General features: G+C 35.2%; 1 protein-coding gene across 1 annotated transcript; it reads left to right on the top strand.

Annotated features, from left to right (window-relative positions):
• Positions 1–3,837: 3,837 nt before the first annotated feature.
• Positions 3,838–6,863, top strand: LOC114711594 (indole-3-acetic acid-amido synthetase GH3.10-like). Its single transcript, XM_028896008.1, has 4 exons — positions 3,838–4,455; positions 4,661–4,762; positions 4,866–5,695; positions 6,154–6,863. The coding sequence occupies exons 1-4, from the start codon at positions 4,091–4,093 to the stop codon at positions 6,717–6,719; spliced, it is 1,863 nt and encodes a 620-aa protein (XP_028751841.1). The 5' UTR covers positions 3,838–4,090; the 3' UTR covers positions 6,720–6,863.
• Positions 6,864–22,787: the final 15,924 nt, after the last annotated feature.

The raw sequence follows: 22,787 nt of genomic DNA, 5'->3' as shown, positions 1-22,787 counted from the left end.
TCTCATCTATGAAGATGGGTCCAATAGTCTGAGAATAAAAGAGCGGACAAAAATAGAAGTCTACACTTAGACAAAAATTCTAATGTTTAAGAGCCTTAACGTAAACAATTATGCACCAGTTTTTGTGCTCAAGGACCGTACGGCCTGACCAAGTTGGAAATTTTGCGCCAACGAGACTCCTCTCTTCTTTCTTGTCTAATCCAACTTCTGATTGGTTCTCATGTGACCGACACAAATGGCCGACATAAATGCACGTGCGAGAATTTTTATTTTCCTATTTCTCCAGCCAAAATAAAACGAAAATTATCCTTTTTAAAATATTTTTGAAAAAAAAACTACTCATTCAGTACGGTTCAAAATTTGATGTGTTCATATGAAATCGGGGCTAGCATATTCACCAGCTGATTGTTGAATGAGATAGGCGAGTGACGTACTTAATCTTAAGCACATGATGGGTCATTAATTTAAATGGTTTTAAACTGAGCTTTTTTTTTTTTTTTTTTTACCTTTGTTCTGTTAAAAAAAATCATCTTAATGTGTGTACAATGCCAAATAAAGATAATTTTTTAATTAACTTTTGAAAAAAAATAATTTTTATCTAAAAATTACTCCTCCGGTCTTTAATACAGGACCTAATTGTTGAGTTGATTTTAATTCTAAATATAATACCTGTTTCTCATATTTATCAATTTTTTCTAAATTATCCATATGGATGTCCCTCAATCATAATCAAGTAGAAGAGAGAAATAAGATGTTAAAAAAGATGATTATAGTGTTGCAGGAAAAACATATCATATTTCTTATAATTAACTAACTTATCTAACTTTTTTAATCTAATCAAATTGATTAAATAGGTCTTATATTAAGAACTGAAGGAGTATTAATGAAGAATTTTACATATAGATAATTGAAATCGTATTTAAACGATACAATCCTAATTATATGAATGAATATCATGATCTTCATCAATTATCATTACGATCGGCCCTAAAACATGTTCCATCCATAAATATCTCACAATGCTATCACTGATTGTTATTTTCTCGTTTTATTCAAACTACTACCTCCGGTTATTAATATAAGATCTTATTTGATTTTTTATTTGACCTTAATCCACTTTGTCTCTCATATTTATATATTTTTTTTCAAGGTAGTCTCTCTAATAATAGTAGTTCTAACTAATAAACTTAATTAGTAATGATATTTTAGAAAAGATAACACCTATTTATTATAAATAACTAACTTAACTTATTTTTTTAATTTTCTCAAATTAGTCAACTAATTCTTATACTCCTCCGGTCCTAATTATAAGACCCAATTGACTTATTTGAGGAGATTAAGGAAGTAAGTTAAGTTGGTTATTTATAATAAATAAGTGTTGTTATTCCTAAAATATCCTTGCTAATTAAGTATATTGGCTAAAACTATCATTATTAGAAAGATTATCTTGGAAAAAAATGCATAAATATAAGAGAGAAAATGGATTGGGTCTTATAATTAGGACCAAATAAAAAGTCAAATTGAGTCTTATAATAAGGACCGGAGGAGTAATTAGGATCGAAAGTAGTACACTTAATACTTTTCCTTTTAATATTTGTTTGTCCAAAGTGATGGCATCTTATTCGGTTTCACCAGGAAAACTCTCAAAACTCCAACCATGTATTTGCTTCCACCAAAAACAATACTACCTCCCGCCCTTAATATAAGACTTTGTTTGACTTTTATTTTAGTCCTAAATATAAGACCTCAATCTACTTTGTCTCTTATATTTATATATTTTTTTCCAAAGTAGCCCTTCTAACAATGATAGTTCTAATTAATACATTTGATTAGCAAGGATATTTTAAAAAAGACAACACCTATTTAGGACAAATAACTAACTCAACTTACTTCCTTAATCTCTTTAAATTAATCAACTCGCTCTTATAATTAAGACCAAAGGTAGTAGATTTTTAATGTGAAATTAAACACGCCAGAGAAAAGAATGGATGAGAAAACAGTTAAAACGGTAAATTAAGATACAACCCAAAAATTATTTAACAGCTAAAGTAAATTTTTAAAATTTTTTACTTTTCTTCAGATTTATAAATCATTTAAAACTGATTTTTCAAATATAATACAAATAATTTTATGTCAAATTGATCTTTTTATAATAATAGCTTATGAAAACATGAATCACGTTAATGTGTCATATGTGATAAACGAGGAAGAAAGTAAAAAGAAAAAATCGTGTGGTTTGAAGGACTTGAACCAATTCAACAGGCAACACGTTTGGTACTCTCGAATTCTCTCTCCCTCTCTCGCTTGTCTACCATACCCAAAACCCCCCATCTTCAAGGTGTGGACAAAGAAGTTTCGGCAAGACACAACCGTCTTTCTGCTATTAATAAGGAGGAATCGCTTAGAAACTTTTGTCTGTCAAAAGCGAAATTTCTTCTATGGGTCTCTCTTACCTACTATTTTTTTGTCTTCTTCAAGCAGGTTGGGGGGCAAAAAAAAAAAAAAAAGGCAATGAGAGTCTCAAGTTCAAATGGTTTCAGGATATTCTGAGTCATAACTTTGGGGAAAAAAAAAACAATGAGAAAAATTATTGAGTCATGAGAGGGCAAGGATAACAAATGAAAATAAATACTACTTCCGGCCTTTAAGATAAAAGCTAAATTGACTTTTAACTTAGCTCTAAATATATAATCCCAATCTATTTTATCTATCATATTTATTTATTTTTTTCAAAGTAGTTATTATAGTAATTATACATGTTAAAGTTCCATCAAATAGTAGTTCTAACTAATACACATGATTAGTAAAAGTAATTTAAAAAAAACAACACATATTTATTACAAATAATTAATTTAACAAACTTTTTTGATTTATTCAAATTAGTCAATTAGCTCTTATACTCTTATAATCCTAAATATAAAACCCATTTTATAATGCAATTTACACAGCAACATATATCCTATATTTAGGACGGGAAGAGTATTAAGTAACGGGGGCAGTATTAGCAAGACCCAGCACCAATAAAAAGTCTCTAAATTAAAAGGCATTGTCAAGAAGCTGAATGAAGAAGATGAGAAGAGAGAATCTGAATTATGATAGTAGAAACGTATGAATCACGAAGAACAAGGGAAAGGGAGAGAGTCTGTGAGAGGTGAGTGATGTGAAAATCGTAAAAATATTACTCTAGAATAATTAATTAAAACAATAACATATAGCTTGCCACGTAAGATTTCATTTATTGAGTTGAGAGGATTTAATTAGTCACCCAAGAATTTTTCAAAATGAAATTGAAATCGGGCCACAACAACATTATTCCTATTTGTTTATATTTTCTTTTGGGTAATTAAATATACTAGATATATTTGAAGAATTGAAAATAGTTCGTAATTTTAATGATTTACAAAAACGTTTTATTTTTAACTTGTATTTTTAATATAACTATTTAATATTTAGTATTGTTAAATCTGATTCAAGTATTGTCATTTTTAATTGATCGTAATTTTTTTAAAATTATTTTTTATATCCACCTGAATTTATATTAAAAATATAAAGCTTAAATTACCATAAGATTTTTTTAACTAAATGAACATGGGTTGTTTTAATCTACATAGAGTGATTATGGCATAACTAAAGCAGGGTCTCATTTTCAAAAGGTGGCTCACGCAATAAATTGGAGGGAAAGTGTTAAAGTGTCCTTAGCCACATTTGTGTTTGTAGCCCCCAAGCCCCAACCCATATCTATCTTGGCAAGAAAAGGAAGTCCATTTCTCTCCCACCGTTAAAAATGGTGACCCCATTTCCTGTGGTCTATAAACTATCTTCCCCGTCTTCATCTCCATGGCGCTTCTGCAACATTTAGCATTTTTAATTGTTGAGCCTTTCAAACTCAAGACAAATCCCTCCATTATATATATGTATATGGATGGATACACCCAGAGAGAGACCTTTCAATTAGTGGGGCTCCCTTTGCTCGTCTCTGTTTCCCATCTACAAAGTACACGGGCCCCCTCTTACCTGAGCAGATAAATTTTACTCTGAACTACTCGCCTCCTTCTTGTTCTTCTTGTTCTTGTTCTTCTTCTTCTTCTTGATGCCTCAACACCAACCATCATCGTTGATGGAACCGGTACTTCTCACTCTCAGTTACGGCAATGGTGGCACCGGCCATGACTGTGATATCTTAAGCTGGTTTGAAGATGTGACCAACAACGCTGGTTCTGTTCAGAGTCAGATGTTATCCAAAATTCTGAAGCAGAACTGTGGGGTTGAATACCTCAAGAAATGGCTTGGAGATTATAATATTCAAGACATGGATGACTCTGCATTGGAATCGCTTTTCACCTCAGTGGTTCCTCTGGCGTCACATGCAGATTTTGAGCCCTTTATCCTGAGGATTGCAGATGGGGACACAGCCCCTTTACTCACTCAGCAACCCATGACCACCCTTTCCTTGAGGTATACAGTTCCTCCTCCTCCGATCTTCTTCTTTTTATGGTCACGTTGGTAGGAATCAGAATATTAAATAGAGACCACACATGCCCCTTTGGAGGCTTGTACGGTCAACGTTTTGTCTTTGAGAGAATTTGTTGGGTTGAAGCATCAAGCTGTTATCTTTCTTTGACACTCCATTTTTTTCCCTGATGAATTGTATGTTCTGCAGTTCTGGCACCACGGAGGGGAGGCAAAAGTTCGTACCTTTCACCCACCATAGCGCCCAGACTACCCTCCAAATTTTCACATTAGCAGCAGCTTACAGATCAAAGTTTGTCTCAATCTTCCTCAGTCCCTGGAGACTGTTTTCTATAATTTGTTTTTCTTTTGGAAGTTCTCAGTCTTTTTGCTGATTATAATAATAATAATTGCAGAGTTTATCCCACAAGAGAAGGAGGAAGGATTCTCGAATTCATATACAGCAGCAAGCAGTTCAAAACAAAAGGAGGCTTGACAGCAGGAACAGCCACAACACACTATTACGCAAGCCAAGAGTTCAAGATCAAGCAAGAGAAGACGAAGTCATTTACTTGCAGCCCCTATGAAGTAATCTCAGGAGGAGACTACAAACAAGTCACTTACTGCCACCTCCTCCTTGGCCTTTTTTACTCTGAACAGGTAGAGTTCATAACCTCAGCTTTTGTCTACAGCATCGTCCAAGCCTTTCGCAACTTCGAGGAGCTCTGGAGAGAAATATGCTGTGACATCAGAAATGGTACTCTGAGCTCCAGAATCATAATATCCCGAATGAGAAACTCTGTTTTGGAGATTCTCTCCCATCCAAACCCATCTCTGGCTTCAAAAATTGAAGCTAAATGCCAGGAACTAGAAAAGGTGAATTGGTTTGGTTTAATTCCTAAGCTGTGGCCAAATGCCAAGTATGTGTATTCCATAATGACAGGATCCATGGAGCCATATTTGAAAAAGCTAAGGCATTATGCGAACGGGTTGCCATTAGTGAGTGCTGATTACGGATCTACAGAGAGCTGGATTGGGGTTAATGTGGATCCTAGTCTGCCTCCTGAGAATGTGACATTTGCTGTAGTGCCCACTTTCTCTTATTTTGAATTCATACCGCTTCACAGATCCCAGAAATCACAAGAGTGCAATTCCGTTAGTGATGATTTCGTGGAAGGCAAGCCAATTCCATTGTCCCAGGTTCGAGGAGGACAGAAGTATGAAATAGTCCTCACAACTTTCACTGGTAATTTTTTTAACTTCTTCATCTTGAACACGAAATAATAGATGGCCTTTACTGCTCTATTTGCAGGACAAAATTTAAATAATATCTTGCCCAGATCTAATCTGTTCTTTCCTTGTCCATGTGGGGCTTTTTGCTTCCATCTTGTTATTAAAGAAAGCTTAATATGACACGTAAAAACTGGAAATAAATTTTGTCGGGGCATCGATAATTTGGGCATAGAAAACACACGAGTTGTTTATGTGTCGTGACTAGTGCCATTTCACTACCTCCATTAACGATGTTACGTAGTTGTCATTTCATTGTCTCTTCTGACCATTATCGCAATGGCTTGTTGTGGAATTGTCATTTTCACATCCCTGACCCCATAATTAATCATGCATTAATTCGCAAAACCAAGATAAACAGAGAGACTTTGAATCGAAACAAAACAAAACTAATGTCCATTCATTCGTTTTCAGGGCTCTACAGGTGCAGATTAGGGGACGTAGTGGAAGTAGCTGGGTTTCACAATACAACTCCGAAGCTGAACTTCATATGCAGAAGGAAGCTGATTCTAACAGTGAACATAGACAAGAACACAGAGAAGGACCTGCAACTAGTGGTGGAGAGGGGTTCCCAGCTTCTGAGCGCGGCTCAAAAGAAAGCCGAACTAGTGGACTTCACGAGCTATGCGGACGTGTCAAACCAACCAGGACACTACGTTATATACTGGGAAGTCAAAGGTGAGGTTGAGGACGAGGTTCTTGAGCAATGTTGTAGGGAGATGGACGGAGCTTTTGCGGACCATGGGTATATTGTGTCGAGGAAGACCAATTCCATCGGACCTCTTGAGCTTCGGTTGGTGGAAAGGGGAACATTCAAGAAGATTCTAGATTATTTTGTTGCCAATGGGGCTGCTTTGAGCCAGTTCAAGACTCCTAGATGCACTAATAATCAGGTGCTTCTCAAGATTCTTGACACTTGCACCGTGAAAAGCGTTCGCAGCTCTGCTTACGGTTTGCAGGAAAAAGAAGAAACTGCTTAAAGTTGGTGTCACTTGTTAAGGTTGTATTTTGAATTTGCAAGTATGTTAATTGATCGTTCCGTTAGCAAGCTAGTTCTTGTTTGAATTGGCGAGGATTAAGGAAGGTCTCATATTACTCATATAATCTGTGTTTGTTTGGGATCATGATTGGATAATCCAAAAGCAAATATTCACATGATTCGGAACAAAAATTTCTTTCACATCTTTAAATCAAAATTAAAAGGATGCTTTTAAATAATGTTACCATTTCAAAGAAGCACTAAATTTATTAGGGTATTCTTAATTGCCCTTTAAGTTTAGAGCCCATTTGGATTCGTAGTAGAAAAAGTAACTTATTTACAATCTGATTTTTGAAAAAATAGATTGGATAAAAGTTAAATTAGGTAATATAAATTATATTTGGATTGGATTTTATAAAAGTTAGTTTGTAAAAATCAGATTGATTAAAAAATTATTTGGATTATGATTAAATAAAAATACATTTAAGTTGTAAAATTACCAAAATAAACATGAGTTTTATTAAATAATGAGATAATAATCAGAGGAGTAAGATAAAATTATTATTTTGACAATTTCTAATGATCCAAACCCCAATTGTCACTTGAAAAAACTACCCTCAACTTAAGGTGAATGACGTGTTTGGCCCCATTTTTTTTACCCATAAGTGGAGTCTTGTCCAAACTCTCCCAAACAGGCTTATTTTTTAAATTGGAATTCTACTGCAAAACAAATACTTCTGCCCATGAATCGCTCCCCCAAGTGCACCCTTGGTTGGTGAGCGTTTTGCTTAACAGTCAACAGAGTGACGTGATGTTTGCAGAATAATCTCATAACGGGAGAACCCGCGAATAATTGTTTTGAGTGACTTTGAGTTATTTCAATAAAGATTAAATATATGAGACGCATTCTAGAAATTTTGCTAGGTCCTTAATATTGGAAAATTTATAGAATTTAATTAAGTATTTTAGCTATTTTGAAAAGTGTTTGTGTGTCAAATTGGTTCGAGGTAGAATATGTTTAAAAAAAACTTAAAATTACTAAATATTAAATCAAGTTTAATAACAATGTAATGGACTTGCAAATATCAAATTTTCGTAGAAATTTTTTATTTGAAGTTTAATAATTTAAAACTTCTTTCAAACATCGTTATAGGAAACTCAAAGTGCAACAAAAGAAAACCTGGCATGAAATCACAAACACACTTATATATTAGAAATCACATGATAATGTTGAGATCGATATTAAATACATGTACTGTTCTAAAGGTTTATAAAAATTATAAAAGTAAAAATCTGTAGAGTACTGTTCTAAACCCGAATTTGCATTTTAAAACATTGAACCCCACATATGGTGCGATTTTTTTCCATTGTCAAAAGAATACAAAACGGACACGGCTAAAGAGTCCATTAATCAATTGCAAGCGTTGAAATTAGAGGATATGGTAGTTGTGAATTACGTGGATTCTGGAATTGCCACAAATAACTAGCCGACGCATGAGACATATAAATTGGCTGATCAATCATTTTGTCTTTTAGAGTATTCCGAATCATAACACTTTTATTCTAATTTTGTAATTTTATTTTGAGAAATCAAATTGACTCGATCGGTTGAAATTTAATCCCTAAATTTTAATTTAGTGCAGTTTAATTCTTATAGTTTTGGCTTGATTAAAACTCAATCCGTGAAATTTAATCCAATATAACTCAATTCTTATAATTTTAAATGTTTAAAACTTGGTTCCTCGGGAACATAAAATAATTTCAGTCCTTATTGTTTTATTTTAACACATGTAGGCATTGATATTTTAAATAATTAAAATCATAAGAATTGAATTGCACTGAAGTAAAGTTCAGAGATTGAATTTTAATCAAATCCATATTATAGATTCAATTGCATGAAGTCATAGAGATATAATAATCAATTTATGCCAAGTCAACCTAGGCCTTAGTCTTATCTAAGCTTATGAATACAGGGTCTTATTTTAGACTCAAACCTCCTTGCAATAGGGTAGGTATGACCGAAAAGCCTAAGGAGGCAGCCTCTAAATAAGTTCAAAAACCCTAACCTTAGAAGCTCCAAGCAAGTCTAAGGCCTTCAATGATAAGACCTTACGAAACTAGGCCTATAATTAAGCTTGAGTTATCGATATACAATTAAGCAAGTTATGCCAAGTTGAAGGTTGGCTAAACTGCTTTTATCTCTAATTTTAATTGAGTCAAAATCTTATAGATTGTATGATTAATTTTTTGTATAATATATAAATACAAAACTAATATAAAATCAGGTTATTAAATCTAAGTATCTAACAAAACGAAGGACTAAATTAAAACAAATAAATAATTTAAAGGCATCGAAATGATGCTCAAGGTCATGTCTCCATCCAAACTCCAAAGATAGGCCATAATTTTCCCATGTACATAAAGGACCATTTTGTCATTTTAGTAAAAAATTAGATCTCTTTTTATGTGTGATGCATATAAAAGATAACATTTTATAATTTCTTTTTAAGTGTCGTCTTCTTTCATATACGCGTAAACCCAATCATTGTTAATATATGATATTATTGAAGGAATAAAAACAAAATTGCATGGGACTAAGTCAAATTAACATGCGAGAAAAAGTTAGAATATAAAAAATATATTAGATAGTGTTAGAATTGCATTAGTTATGATCTATAATTAATGTATATTTTTATGTAATATTTTATTAATGCATAGGTTCAAGTCTCACGATCGATATCAAGACCTTCTTTTGTAGACACTTAATAAATCTCTTTATATAAGAGATTTCTAAGTTGTAAATCTCACTTTTTTCTCATGATGAATTCCTACAACTCTGGTTGCTCTCATTAACTTTTGCGTTTGTGGAATACACACACACACAAAATACCAGATCAAGGCCAAAATTCAGTCTAACCCATAAATAATCCATGAGAAGGTAATTAAGGAAATTCAAAGAATCTGCATTCAAAAGCATCGACGTACACATATATTGTACTACCTCCGGTCTTAATTATAAGAGACAGTTAACTAATTTGAGGAGATTAAGGAAGTAAGTTGAGTTAGTTATTTGTCCTAAATTGGTATTGTCTTTCCTAAAATATCTTTGCTAATCAAGTATATTAACTAGAACTATCATTGTTAGAAGGGTTATTTTAGAAAAAATATATATAAATATGAGAGACAAAGTGGATTGGGGTTTTATATTTAGAATCAAAATAAAAGTCAAACAGGTCTTATATTAAGAACCGGAGGTAGTACTACATAAATTGCCAACGTCGACCATTATTTTGTCCCCTAAATGCACATGAAACTTGAATGAATTTCCATTGTTCCTTCAGAAATCAAAATCCCGCTTATGATGAAGCTATTCTTAATTAAGTATGCACGGTGGCCAACAGCTAAATCAATAATAAAATAATTAAGGCAGCGGCAACATTTCATCTTGTCTTCCAAATTGATTGCATATAATAAGCAAAATTTTTATTACGATTTACATGATTAAAAATGATATTTTAAGAAAATCAAGATGGAGTTGTTACAAATAACTAATTTTTTAATAATATTTTCAAAATAGTTTTTTAGTTTTTATATAAAGGATGTGAAGAAGTATGTGCAGTACTATGAATCAAGCACAAATATATATGGAGGGGGTACGTTATATGTACAAATACATATTAATGTGTGGAGCGAATGTTGCGGGAACATGTGGCGCGCATCGCTGCAGCAACTTGAAAGTCACAAGGTGAATCATATTTGTTGTGGCTGGAAGATGACGACACATCAATATAAATGCTTACCTTTCAGTGTTTATAAACACGCGCAGTTCTAAATGAAAATTACTTTTATTTATATTTAATACTCCTCATGTCCTTAATATAGGGCTTAATTATTGAGTTAGTTTTGATCCTAAATATAAAACCCATTTTTCATATTTATCAATTTTCTCTAAATTACTCATATGGATACTCTCTCAACCATAATCAAATAGAAGAGGAAGAGAAGGTATTAAGAAAGATGATTGTAGTATTTTAGGAAAAACGTATCACATTTCTTATAATTACCTAATTTACTTAACTTGTTTAATATAATCAAATTAGTGAAATGGGTCTTATATTAAGGACCGGAGGAGTATTTATTTTTTAATTCTAACCTTATTTAATTCTTATTGAAAAAAAAAATATATATATAAGAATGATTTTTAAACATAGAAAAAAATTAATAAAGATAAGATTGATTTTGTTTTTAATTTAATACCTAAATATGTGCATGTAATGTATGTAATGCAAGGGGAGGTGCAAAAGCCAGTAAAACCGACAGGTGGAGGGGAGGAGAACGAGCCATAACAGATGGCGGCCTTTAAAGTCACATGCTGCGGAGGGTCAATGATGGAACCGACCGTTTCCAAAGATAGAATCATAGAATTAAAGGCTGAAGAGATGTCATGTCGTTTACACCACACATATGTCGTTTAGTGCTCGTCCTTCCTCATCCCGCCACCCCGCTTGATTCTCTCCCCAGATTTTCCCCCTTCGCATCACATCTCCACCCCCGGGGGGAAAAAAGGCGAGCAATTCAGTTGTAATATTTTAAAAAATAAATGTCTGCCTTTCTCTCATTTTTCATGTATTTATAATAATAGTTTTGTAAAATATGCACTTTTTCAATTTAAGAGTGGAGATGAGATTCTAAGAAGGGGAAAAAAAAGAGGGGTTATAAAAGGACTTAGGTTTCCCCAGTTCTTTCCCATCTATAATTTATCATCCTCATATAATTCCAAATTCCCTTCCGTCTCATATACAAACAAATTTTAAAAAAGTACTTTGAATAAATTTTTTAATGTTGGAGTCCTTGGATGTAATATTCCCTCCTCTCTTTTTTTTGGCCTTTCTTATAATTCTGATATTTTTAATTTAAAAAAATAATGTATCAGGGAAGCATGCAGGTCCAAATCAGTGGGCCGTGGTCCTCTGCACTCCACTACATTGTGGATTTGCTTCATCATTTTCAGAGGCTCCATAATTTTTTTAATCAAAAAATGGAAATACGTTATTTACAGCTTATGCTGCAAGGATTTTCAGTACTGTGATGTGCCCTGCATTTATTGTTCCTAGTGCTGAACACAAAACGTGATATAAAACATTCACGCCCTCACAAATGGACCTCTAAAAAATCTCTGCCCACCTGTGGCTTCCCTCACAACATTATGCTTTTATTCCCCCGAAAAGAAAGCATGAAAAAGGGATTTTTTTCTTTTCCCCAACCTGCATTTTATCTTGTTGGCCCTTATATTATATTTTAAAAGGCTTTATTTAGTAGCTTAATTTGGTTTATTTTTGGTCAATTAGTGGAGGGATTCCACTAAGAAAGATTAGGTTGATGAAAAGTAAGTCGATATTAACACGTAAGGGATATAATTTAGGTTCATATTCAAAATTCAGATTCAAGGGACCATTCTGGGTAGGAAGGCCAGATAATTCAGAAGTTTGGGTCTCTGTCAAGTTTGAACGCCTTGGCATTTTCTGCTATCATTGTGGCTTAATTGGGCATGACTTTAGATCCTGCAGAAGAGAAGTTGTAGTCGATGGTAATGGTAAAAATGTTTTACGGGCCCTGGCTATCTGCTGGAGCAGAAAGAGACAGAGATGAAGCCATGATGAAATATGACCAAGGTTGGACGGAGGAAGATGACCGCAAAAGTTCAACGGCGCGTGCAGAGCAAATAGGAAAAGCGCGTGCAATAAAAAATGACAGACAGGAAAGTAGGAGTAAGGGGGGTATGCGGCGTGATGGGACTGAGGCGAAAAAACGACTGGAATGGTCAGAAGACTTCTCCCACAATGCTGATGAGTTAGACCACTCGAATCTGGGGTGTGAGACAAATAGTGGGACGGAAGAAAAGGGAAGGAGGTGTGGTGGGCCTATAGTAGAAAAGAAAGCCCATATGGCAGGAATCAGAGTCAATCCTTCTATCTCTAAAAGTAAGTCTCTAGTGGACCAGATTGTTATAAGCCCACCCCGGGATCTTCCAATGTCCCCAATGGATAAACAGGCCTGCTCCAGTGGACCATCTGCCGATCAACTTAATATGGCAATAATTCCAGCAAACCAACTGACCCCAATTTAGGACGTTGCAACACGTCTTGATAGAGTTAAACTCAAAAGAGGAGCGGAGGAACCCAAGTCACCGATTGAAGGTAAGCGTAGGAAACTATTCTCATCCCCAACTAAAGAAGCTCCGAGTAACAAAAAGATTAACTCCCCAAAGAAAAGCCCGAGAAGGAAAAGCTTCCGCAGAGTGAAAGAAAGCTTGAGAAACAGACAAGTATCAGTACCTAAACCCTCTGAAAGTAATCAATCTGGAAAGGAGATAGATTTCCCTGAGAGTTGGTTCTCCTTTAAAGGTGGCGATGATAAGTTGGCTGAAGGCTCCGGTGGCTGTCCTCCATCAGCCACCGAGGGGCCATGAGTATTCTAACTTGGAACTGCCAAGGGTTGGGGAATCCCTTGGCAGTTAAAAACCTCAAGGAAGAGGTTAGGAAAAACAAACCCCAGGTGGTTTTCCTTATAGAAACCAAGAAGAAGGAGAGTTACCTAGAAAGAATCCGCAAGGTTTGCCAATTTGATGAATCTTGGTATGTTGCACCAACTGGAAAAGCAGGAGGTTTAGCACTCTGGTGGGTCGATTCGGTGGTTATTAACATACTCAGCAGCTCAAAAAATGTGATTCACACTTTGACGTCCTCAAACCGCTGGAACTTCCCCAGGTATGTCTCTTTCATTTACGGGCCCCCTAAAGAAGCTGAACGGATGAGAATTTGGGATCAGATGAGACTTATAGCAAAGAATATTACTGATGCGTGGCTCTGTGTTGGAGACTTTAATGACCTTATGGCGCAACATGAAAAAATGGGAGGCAATCCTCACACAATTCGTAGAATTATCAACTTCCAACGGTTCATTTCAGACTGTGAGCTAATGAACTTAGAGGCTAAAGGAGCAAAATTCACTTGGTGTAACCAACGCATTGGGGAAGATCATGTCAAAGAAAAACTCGACAGGGCTCTTTGTAATGTTGAATTTAGAGAATTATTCCCAAAAGCTCTAGTCATTCACCTGGAACCAGTAGCCTCAGACCATCATATGCTGCTAGTGCATCTCTGCTTTAATGATATAAAAACACCAAGAAGCTTTAAGTTCGAGGCAATGTGGGTTACTCACCCTGATTTTCCTAACATCATTAAGGAGTGTTGGAAACCTGAGGAAAATGAAGGCGATAACAGTATTATCACCTTTATCAAATGCCTGAATAGATGCAGAGATAAACTGATCAAGTGGAGCAGGAAATACTTCCCCAATAACAAGAAGATGATATTAGAACTCATTGGGAAAATAGAGAGATTAAAAGCTGAAGTGTACACCCTTGAGTCAAAGCACTGTATTGAGCAGTTAACTTCTGAGCTAGAAACAATTTGGAAGAAAGAGGAAGTGTATTGGTGGCAAAGATCTAGATCCAATTGGCTACAAGCAGGGGACCAGAATACAAAATTCTTCCATAGATCAACGATAATCCGAAGGCAGCGAAACCTGGTGGTAAAACTCAAAAATCATCTAGAAATATGGGTTGACAAGGAAGAAGAGGTTGCCAGCATGATTAAAGACTTCTATTCATCTCTGTTTACCAGCAACATATAGGGACATTTTGATAATGTGATTTATTATGTGCGCCCGAAGATCACTGAACAGCAAAACATTCTCTTAACAGGTCCAGTCACCGAAGCAGAGATTAAAGATGCTACCTTCCAACTCGGTGCCTTCAAAGCTCCGGGCCCTGATGGCTTCAATGGACACTTCTATCAGGCTTCATGGACAGAGGTAAGGCCTTCTCTCGTCAAGATGGTCCGAGGTTTTTTTGACCATGGGGATTTGCTAGAGTCTTTAAATGAAACAAATCTGATTTTGATTCCCAAAGTTGATGCCCCTGAAACAGTTTCCCAGTTTAGACCTATAAGTCTTTGTAATTTTGCTTACAAAATTATAGCAAAAATTCTTGCTAACAGACTTAAACATGTATTGGATGGCTGTATTTCTGAATACCAAAGAGCCTTTATCCCTAATAGACTGATACAAGATAACAGTATTATTGTGCATGAAGCCTTCCACTACCTAAAGAACAAAGTCTCAGGAGATAAATTTGAGGTAGCCCTGAAAATGGACATGAATAAAGCCTATGATAGATTGGAGTGGAGTTTTCTGGAAAAAGTTATGATTAAGATGAATTTTGACCCTAAATGGGTGAATTGGATTATGTCATGTGTTCGAACTGTTCATTTTAATATTCAGCTTTCAGGAAAGAAAATTGCTTCTATTGCCCCCCAAAGGGGCCTTAGACAAGGGGACCCTTTGTCCCCCTATCTTTTCATCTTGGCCTCTGAAGCTTTATCTTCCATGATTTCCTTTCACGCTGCTCACGGAAATTTGAAAGGAATCAATATTACAAGAGGAGGCCCTATGTTAACACATAGTCTTTTTGCGGATGATACTATCATTTTCTTGAATGCTCACATTGATAACTGTAGCCTATTCATGAAGTCTTTGCAGGATTATTGTAATGCATCGGGGCAGCGAGTAAATTATCAAAAATCTAGCCTATTCTTCTCAAGGAATACTCCGGATGATGTGAAAGCAAAGGTTGGGGATTGCCTAAATATTACAGAAGTAGAAGATCCAGGGAGATATCTGGGCCTCCCAATTCTATGGGGAAGATCGAAAAATGCTGCCCTAGCTTATGTGAGAGATAAGATGGGAAGAAAAGTGCAAGGCTGGAAGAAGAAATGCTTATCCTTTGCAGGACGCGAAATCATGATCAAAGCAGTAGTGAGTGCAATCCCCATCTATCCCATGTCTTGTTTTAAGTTCCCTAAGAACACTTGTATAGCTCTGGATAGTTTGGTTTCGAATTTCTTCTGGAGTAACTCGGAAGGTTCTGGGAAAATTCACTGGTTTGAATGGAAAAGGCTGTCAAAATCCAAAAAAGAGGGAGGATTGGGCTTCAAGGACTTTATGGACTTTAATAGTGCTCTGTTAGCCAAGACAGCCTGGCGAATTCTAAACAACCCTGACAGTTTGTGGGTCCAAGTGCTAAAGAGCATTTATTTTCCAAACACCTCTTTTATGAAGGCCACAAAAGGGTCCAAAGCTTCTTGGGTCTAGGATAGCATACTGGCAGGGCGAGATTTCTTAAAGGAAAATCTGTGTTGGCAGGTTGGGACTGGTCACTACATAGATGTGTTCAAAGATCCATGGGTCCCGGGGGCTAAGCAATTTCGAATTCCTGTCAATAACGATCCCTCAGTTAATCAAGATATGGTTGTGGCTGATCTTATTCAAGATAGAAGCTGGAACTTACTACCCATTAAAGAGATAATTGATAAGCAATACTTGGACTTAATTGTCAAAATCCCTCTTACAACCCTTCCGCGTGATGACAAGATGATTTGGGCTCCTGCAAAGGATGGGATCTATAGCGTCAAAGCAGGGTATAGAGTAAAAGCTGCTACTTCTGAAAGCAAAAAAGGAACAGCTCGAGCATCAACATCTAGGAAAGTGGACACTAGAATCTGGTCCGCAGTCTGGAAACTGAAAGTTATGCCCAAAATACAGAACTTTATCTGGAGAATTTTAAACAATGCACTGGCCTCAAAAGAAGCTTTATTCAAGAGAAATTGTGCTCCAAATCCTGTTTGCCCTGTGTGCGGTGATGAAACTGAATCCCTTGAACACTTATTTCTGCTATGTGATTGGGTCAAGGCTGCTTGGTTTGGCTGCCCTATGGGAATCCACGTCTCTCCTAGAAATATCAAAAGCATGGGACTCTGGCTGGAAGAGATACTAATGATTAGAGATCCTGACTTTGATTACAGTAAGGCGTACGTGGCCTCTATGCTATGGGTTATATGGAAGCTGAGATGCCGTATGGTCTTTGAACAAAACGTTCCGAACCCTTCAGAAGCCATAGAAAAGACGAATAGAACCATAGAGGAGTTCTGGGAAGCAAAATCTCTGCTTCCAAAGGCACCCAACTTGGTGGATACCGAAACAATCTACAAGTGGAGGAAACCGCAAAGTAATACTATCAAGATAAATTGTGATGGGGCCTTCTGTGAGAAAAATGGGAAAGCAGGTATAGGAATTGTTTGCAGAAACTCTGAGGGCCTGCTGATCAAGGGCTGGGCAGAAAAAGTGAGGGCTTACTCTGCCTTCCACGCTGAGATGCTGGCAATAGGTAAGGCAGTCAAATTAGTTGCTGAGTGGAAATGGCAATCTGTAATTATTGAAACGGACTGTCATGATCTCTATAAAGCTGTGAGCCTGTACTCCTTTCGTCACTGCCCATGGAGTCTTCATGGACTGCTAAATGAAATCACTGATCTTGTGCAAGAACGTCTCCTTCTCTCTCATTCCCCGAGAGGGCAATTCTGCAGCTGATTGTTTGGCTGCTTTGGCTTCAAGGGAGGTGGGACCTAACGGTCTGATCACTGAATCTCCACCTCCTCTAGCTACTATCATCCTTCGTGAAGCACAGGCCTTTGATGGTGTGTATCGTGACCAGCGGAGCTTGGAGGCCGAAAGGGAGGGAATTGGCTAATGTTATTTATGTCTTTATTAGCTCCCTGTGTTTGTTGTCGGTTATAGCTTTCTTCATTCCGTGTTGAACTCCCTGTTTTTATATTTCAATGAATGCCTCTTTGCTGGTCAAAAAAAAAAAAAAGATTCAAGGGACCATTGAGTCGGTGTTCAACTTCAACTTTGATCTGGCCTGGCCCGATTCGCATGCAATCCTCAAGCGTTGCCATTTAAGTTTCTGCTCATTCTGTTTTTCTGGTTTGTCTAGTCTGGGAAATATAATGGGCCCAAGAATATTCTCTAGTTTCTAGGCCGACTTTGAATGAGCCTAAGGCCCACGCCTTTTCAACTTCTCTTCGTTCGTTTGACCCAACGAATACCTTGCCTAAGCTGTCCCAAATGTTGTTGTCATTGAAATTTGGATAATAAAATGTGACCATTGCATCTAATTTTTTCCAATTTTTTTGGAGAGAATTATAATGAGGTCTCAAGAAAAAAAAAACAATTACTAATAACTCCCAACAACAAGTGAATAATTTGTCATTTAGTATTCTGGAACTTGTTATTACATATTGTTTTGTTGTCATTAAAACCTTTTAATAATTAAGTTTATAGTTTAGGATTTCATAGCAATTTTATCTTTCTTTTTTGGGCGTTCAGATTTGAAAACAGCAAGAATATAAAATGAGAAAAAAAATTGAAAGGAAAACACTCACAAATCACACAACATGGCTCATAAATTGTTAGGCATCACTTGGGGAACTTGGGATTGTGGTCCATTTCCTACTCCACAGTGAAGATTTTGAGCATTTTGATGATCATGCGACTCCACTGGAAATTCTTGTGAGGAATTTGGACACAAAGTACTTGAATACAAAGCTGCTGATAAGGATTCTTGGACTATAGGATGCTATTTAGACTTTTCTTCTTCTGAGAAATCCGGACTCGTGAATTATTATATTCATTATTAGTACTTCTATATTGTAGTTCAATGCAAGAAGCGCCCGTATGATTGCCACCTGCAACCCCTAAAACGATCAAGTTCTTCATAGTTTATAGAGAATGGCCAGGAAAACTGCGTTCATCCCGGTTTCACTTCTTCTGGTGAGGCCTCACTTTTGGTTTGTGGTTGATATCTTTTTCAAGATGGGTCTTCTCCTGCATGTGAGATAAAGCTTATGCATAGTAAGTGATGCTGTCAGAGAACAATGTCAAAAACTTTTGTCTGTAGATGCTCCTGATTCAAGCAAAATCAACGCGTTTTGGATCATTGCAAAATAAAAATCTGAAAAGAATTTAGACTTGCGTAATACAGAAGCTGCCAAATAATGTGGATCTCAGAACAAGTTTCAAGGTTTAACCAAAAAAGAAAAAGAAGGATAAAATCTCATATCAGCTCAATCTATCCTGTTATGCTGCATTAACAACATATTTTCAAGTTCTCTTCCATGTCATGTCTTGGCCTTGTCTGTGTCATGTACTGCACTTTTTCTCATGCTTTTAGCCCCACAAAGCTAAAGACAGATGGAAAACAGCCAGTGTTTTCCACTTTTCCCCATCCCCACGAATAACAGACAGAAAAATTCTTTCGAAAGAAAGCTTCTTTCTGATTCACTTCACTCACAATGACTTGTCCTCAGGAAATTGTGCAGTTAGATGGTTATTTACAGAAGCAAATTATGAGCAATCAGCCTCAAACACACACACGTACAAGGGAACAAATGCCAGCATGAAGACTTGAACAAACCCTTCATAAGCTTTCCGATCAATGCAAAACTGCTTCTGGAAAGTGGAAACAAATAAAAAATGGAACTTTGTGCCCTTCAAAATCTACAAAAAAATAAAGCACTCCAAGGAAACGAGCGGGTTATCGAGTGACTCCGGCGGCGCCGGCGGAACGCAGTCGTCTCTCTCCCCAGCTTTCTCACTCCCACTATTCTCCGCTGCTTTTGCCGGTGGCTTGACCTGGATCCGACCACTGGTGGCATCAACCGCCCTGGTTGACGGCGACTTCGATCGTCGGCCAGATGACTCGCCGTTGTTGCGGCGGGCTCTACCGGCACCCATATTAGGCTTCCCCGTCGCCACCTGACCGAATTCCCTCCCGCGAATTGACCTCGTATTAACCTGACTCCTCTTCTTCTCTGGTGAAGGCTCGGATCTTCTCGCCGGAGATTTGGGCCTCCTTTCTCTTCCGTCGGAGCTGTCGATGCTGCACGAACGCTTTCTTGGTACATTACTTGACGGAGGTTGATTCAGCCTCTTACTAGTCGCTTCGTCCTCCCTCTTTCCTGCAATCGGAGTAGTAGTAGCAGTTGTGGTGCTGGTGGTGATGGTTGAAAAGCTCTCGTTGACACTGCATATTTCTGATACTTGAGACACCTCAGAGACCTCGTCAACTTTTTGAAATTTTACGACCTGGGGCTCAATCACAGCCACCTGGGTGCTTCTTTCTTCGGCCAAAGTGGAAACTTGAGGCTTGGAAATGGACGTTTCTGAGAGAACCTCCTTCACAGTTTCCTCTAACAGAGGTGGTGGCGATGCTGGGGGAGCTCGATTGTCAATTTCATGAGTGGCATTTGATTTATGTTCAGGAGATTTCGGACAAGATTGCTGGATATCGGAAACATCTAGGTGATCTGGGTGATCTTTATTTGGGCATTTAGCAGTGCTGAAGCAGCAACCCATTTGGATGGAATATGAAGCAATCTTTCGAGAAGATCTCAGAATGAGGGGAGTGATTAGAAGAAGAAGAGTGTTTGAAATTGCATGGCTGCGGTTTGAAGATTTTGAATAACCGAAACGGCTGTTGTTGAGGTGTACGTTTGTTTTGGTTTTGGAAGTCCGTAAAAGTTGTAAGGAAGAAAGTCTGTTTGAGGCACAGTGAACCGAACAGGGAACGCACGCATGAAATTTGATTTATAATTTTATCTCTTTATTTTTTATATTTAACACTTTTTTAAAATAATTTTTATAGTAGTCGCAAATATTAAAAATTTTATTAAATAATAATTCTAGCCAATATATATCAGTAACAAAAATATTTTAAGAAAAATAATATCTATTTATTACAAATAATTAATTTAATAAATTTTTTTAATTTATTTAAACTAGTTAATTAGCTTTTATATTAAAGATCAAGAGTAATATTTAAATTTGATGTTTATGAGAGGGGACAAAAAGGGAGCAAGCTTGATGCTGCTCGTGATTAAAGGAAAACTTGGTTTTCATCGCCACAAACACCATAATTAGCTTCATCACAACCTTGAAACATAATCATCTTAAAGACGTATGTTAAATATTTTTCTAAAAATACATTAAGAACAAATAATTATAATACTTTATTGATAGTTGAACCATATGCACAATAAGATAACTGAATTTTTTCAAAAAAATTTCCCTTCTGTATCTATTAGAACCAATTCCTATGCATAATAAACAAGAAAGTCGAGAATTTTTCAAACAAATTAAATAACAATCATGTGGCCTAAATAATCAATAAATATAATAAATAATTATAGTTCTTCTAGTATTATTTAGAGTAAAATACTATAACCTTCTTTGTATTTTATCTTAATTACACAAACCTCTCTTCTATTTTAAAAACATATACTTAAATCTAAACTGTTAACTCCATTAAGAATATTTCAATTTTTTTAAAATTCAAATTTATATTGAAATACTTTCTATTTGCTAAATTACCCTTCATAATACTAAATCCCAAAATCTTGGTTAAAACTATAGCAAAGAATTTAAGATTTTCTCCTTTACCTTAATTTTATTTTTTTAAAATTGTTGTTTGTTTAATGTTTTTATCATATTGGGCCAAAAAATCAAGTAACTTAATTAATGCAAACATAAATTTAAATTATTCATATAATTTTCCAAACTTGCATAATTTATATTATGTGATAAGAAAATAAGCATTCAAAAATAAATTTCAATATTTCATGAGGAACTAAAATTATATAATTCTATAATATAATTAAAATTAAAAATTTTATAACATATTAAAAATTTTGAAAATACATGTATTATAATTATTTTTTGTTGTATCAAAATTTTTTTTGTAAATATACATGTTTAAATAACATTTATGTTAAAGAGGGATATTTTGGTCAAAATAAAAATTTAAAAATCAAACTTAATGGTTAACTGACGATTGGATGAATGGAAAGTGAATCTTAAAAATATAAACAAGATTTGTGTAACATACATTTTAATTTGAAGAGAAGTTTATATATGTTTTCAAAATATAAGAGAGGTTTCTGTAATTTAAGTAAAATAAAAAGATAGTTAGCGTATTTTATTCTATTATTTATAAATATGTACATATAATGATTATATTATTTACATACACCGTACGTGAGAGTTTTTCAGTGATAATCAAATAGTTAAATTGTAACTTTGAGATACAGTTAATAATTAATGAATTATTTTAGGATACTTAGATTAATCATTAAAATATAAAATGCTTTGCTGTAAAAGATTGGTCCATATTATGTATTTTTTCTAAAATAATCTAAAAATAAACTTTGACCACATCCCCGTAGTTTTTATTGTTTTATGGCCATATTTGATACTCGTATTAAATATTTGAAATATTAGTTACTAATTTTATTTTATTGAGAAAATGAATTGTTTATGCCACTGCAAATTTAAACTCTTTGTGTGAATACTTATCTCTGTTTTTTTTTTTTTGGAGCTGAGTGTGAATATTTATCTCATCAATGTGCGTTTCATACCTTGTAAGGCATGGGTTTGGAATTTGATAATACCAATGTTTATAAGGATGGTGTTACTATTTGAGTAACCTTTTCAAGCCGCAAGGCTTTGCAGTTTGCACGTACTTTGATGACTCATCGGACTAATTTGGACAAAACTCTATTCTAAACATCTTACATTAAAAACGGAAAAAGAAGCTTTTTCCCCCACCCGAAGAAAAGAGCCTTTAAAGTTTTCTTTACCTTGCAAATTATAAAAGTTGTCTCGCCATTGTCCCCCCAAAGTATACAAGCATATATTGTCTGGATTTTAATATAAAAATTAGTTAATTAATCTGAATAAATTAAAAAAATTAATTTTTAATTAATTTAGTTATTTGTACTCATAAATAGGTGTTTTTTTTCTCTAAAATATCCCTACTAATCAAATATATTAGTTAAAACTATCATTATTACAAGAAATACCTTTTAAAAAAGAATAAATATAAGAGATAAAATGAATTAGGATCTTATATTTACAATCAAAATAAAAACCAAACTAATACATTTAAATAAATAAATAAATATGATAGATAAAATCAATTAGAATCTTATATTTAAAATTAAAATAAAAATCGAACCAACCGGATCTAGTATTATATTGTTCTTAGCTAGCGAGGTACTTTGTAACGAGGAGCTCGAAGCGTTGTTCAAAAAAGTGCTCAATTCCAAATAACCAA

Source organism: Neltuma alba, unplaced genomic scaffold, assembly GCF_004799145.2.
Source record: "Neltuma alba isolate B1F8T4 unplaced genomic scaffold, ASM479914v2 tig00011300_pilon, whole genome shotgun sequence".
Lineage (NCBI taxonomy): Eukaryota > Viridiplantae > Streptophyta > Magnoliopsida > Fabales > Fabaceae > Neltuma > Neltuma alba.
The sequence above is the reverse complement of the archived record's forward strand: the minus strand, read 5'-3'. Positions and strand labels throughout refer to the sequence as shown.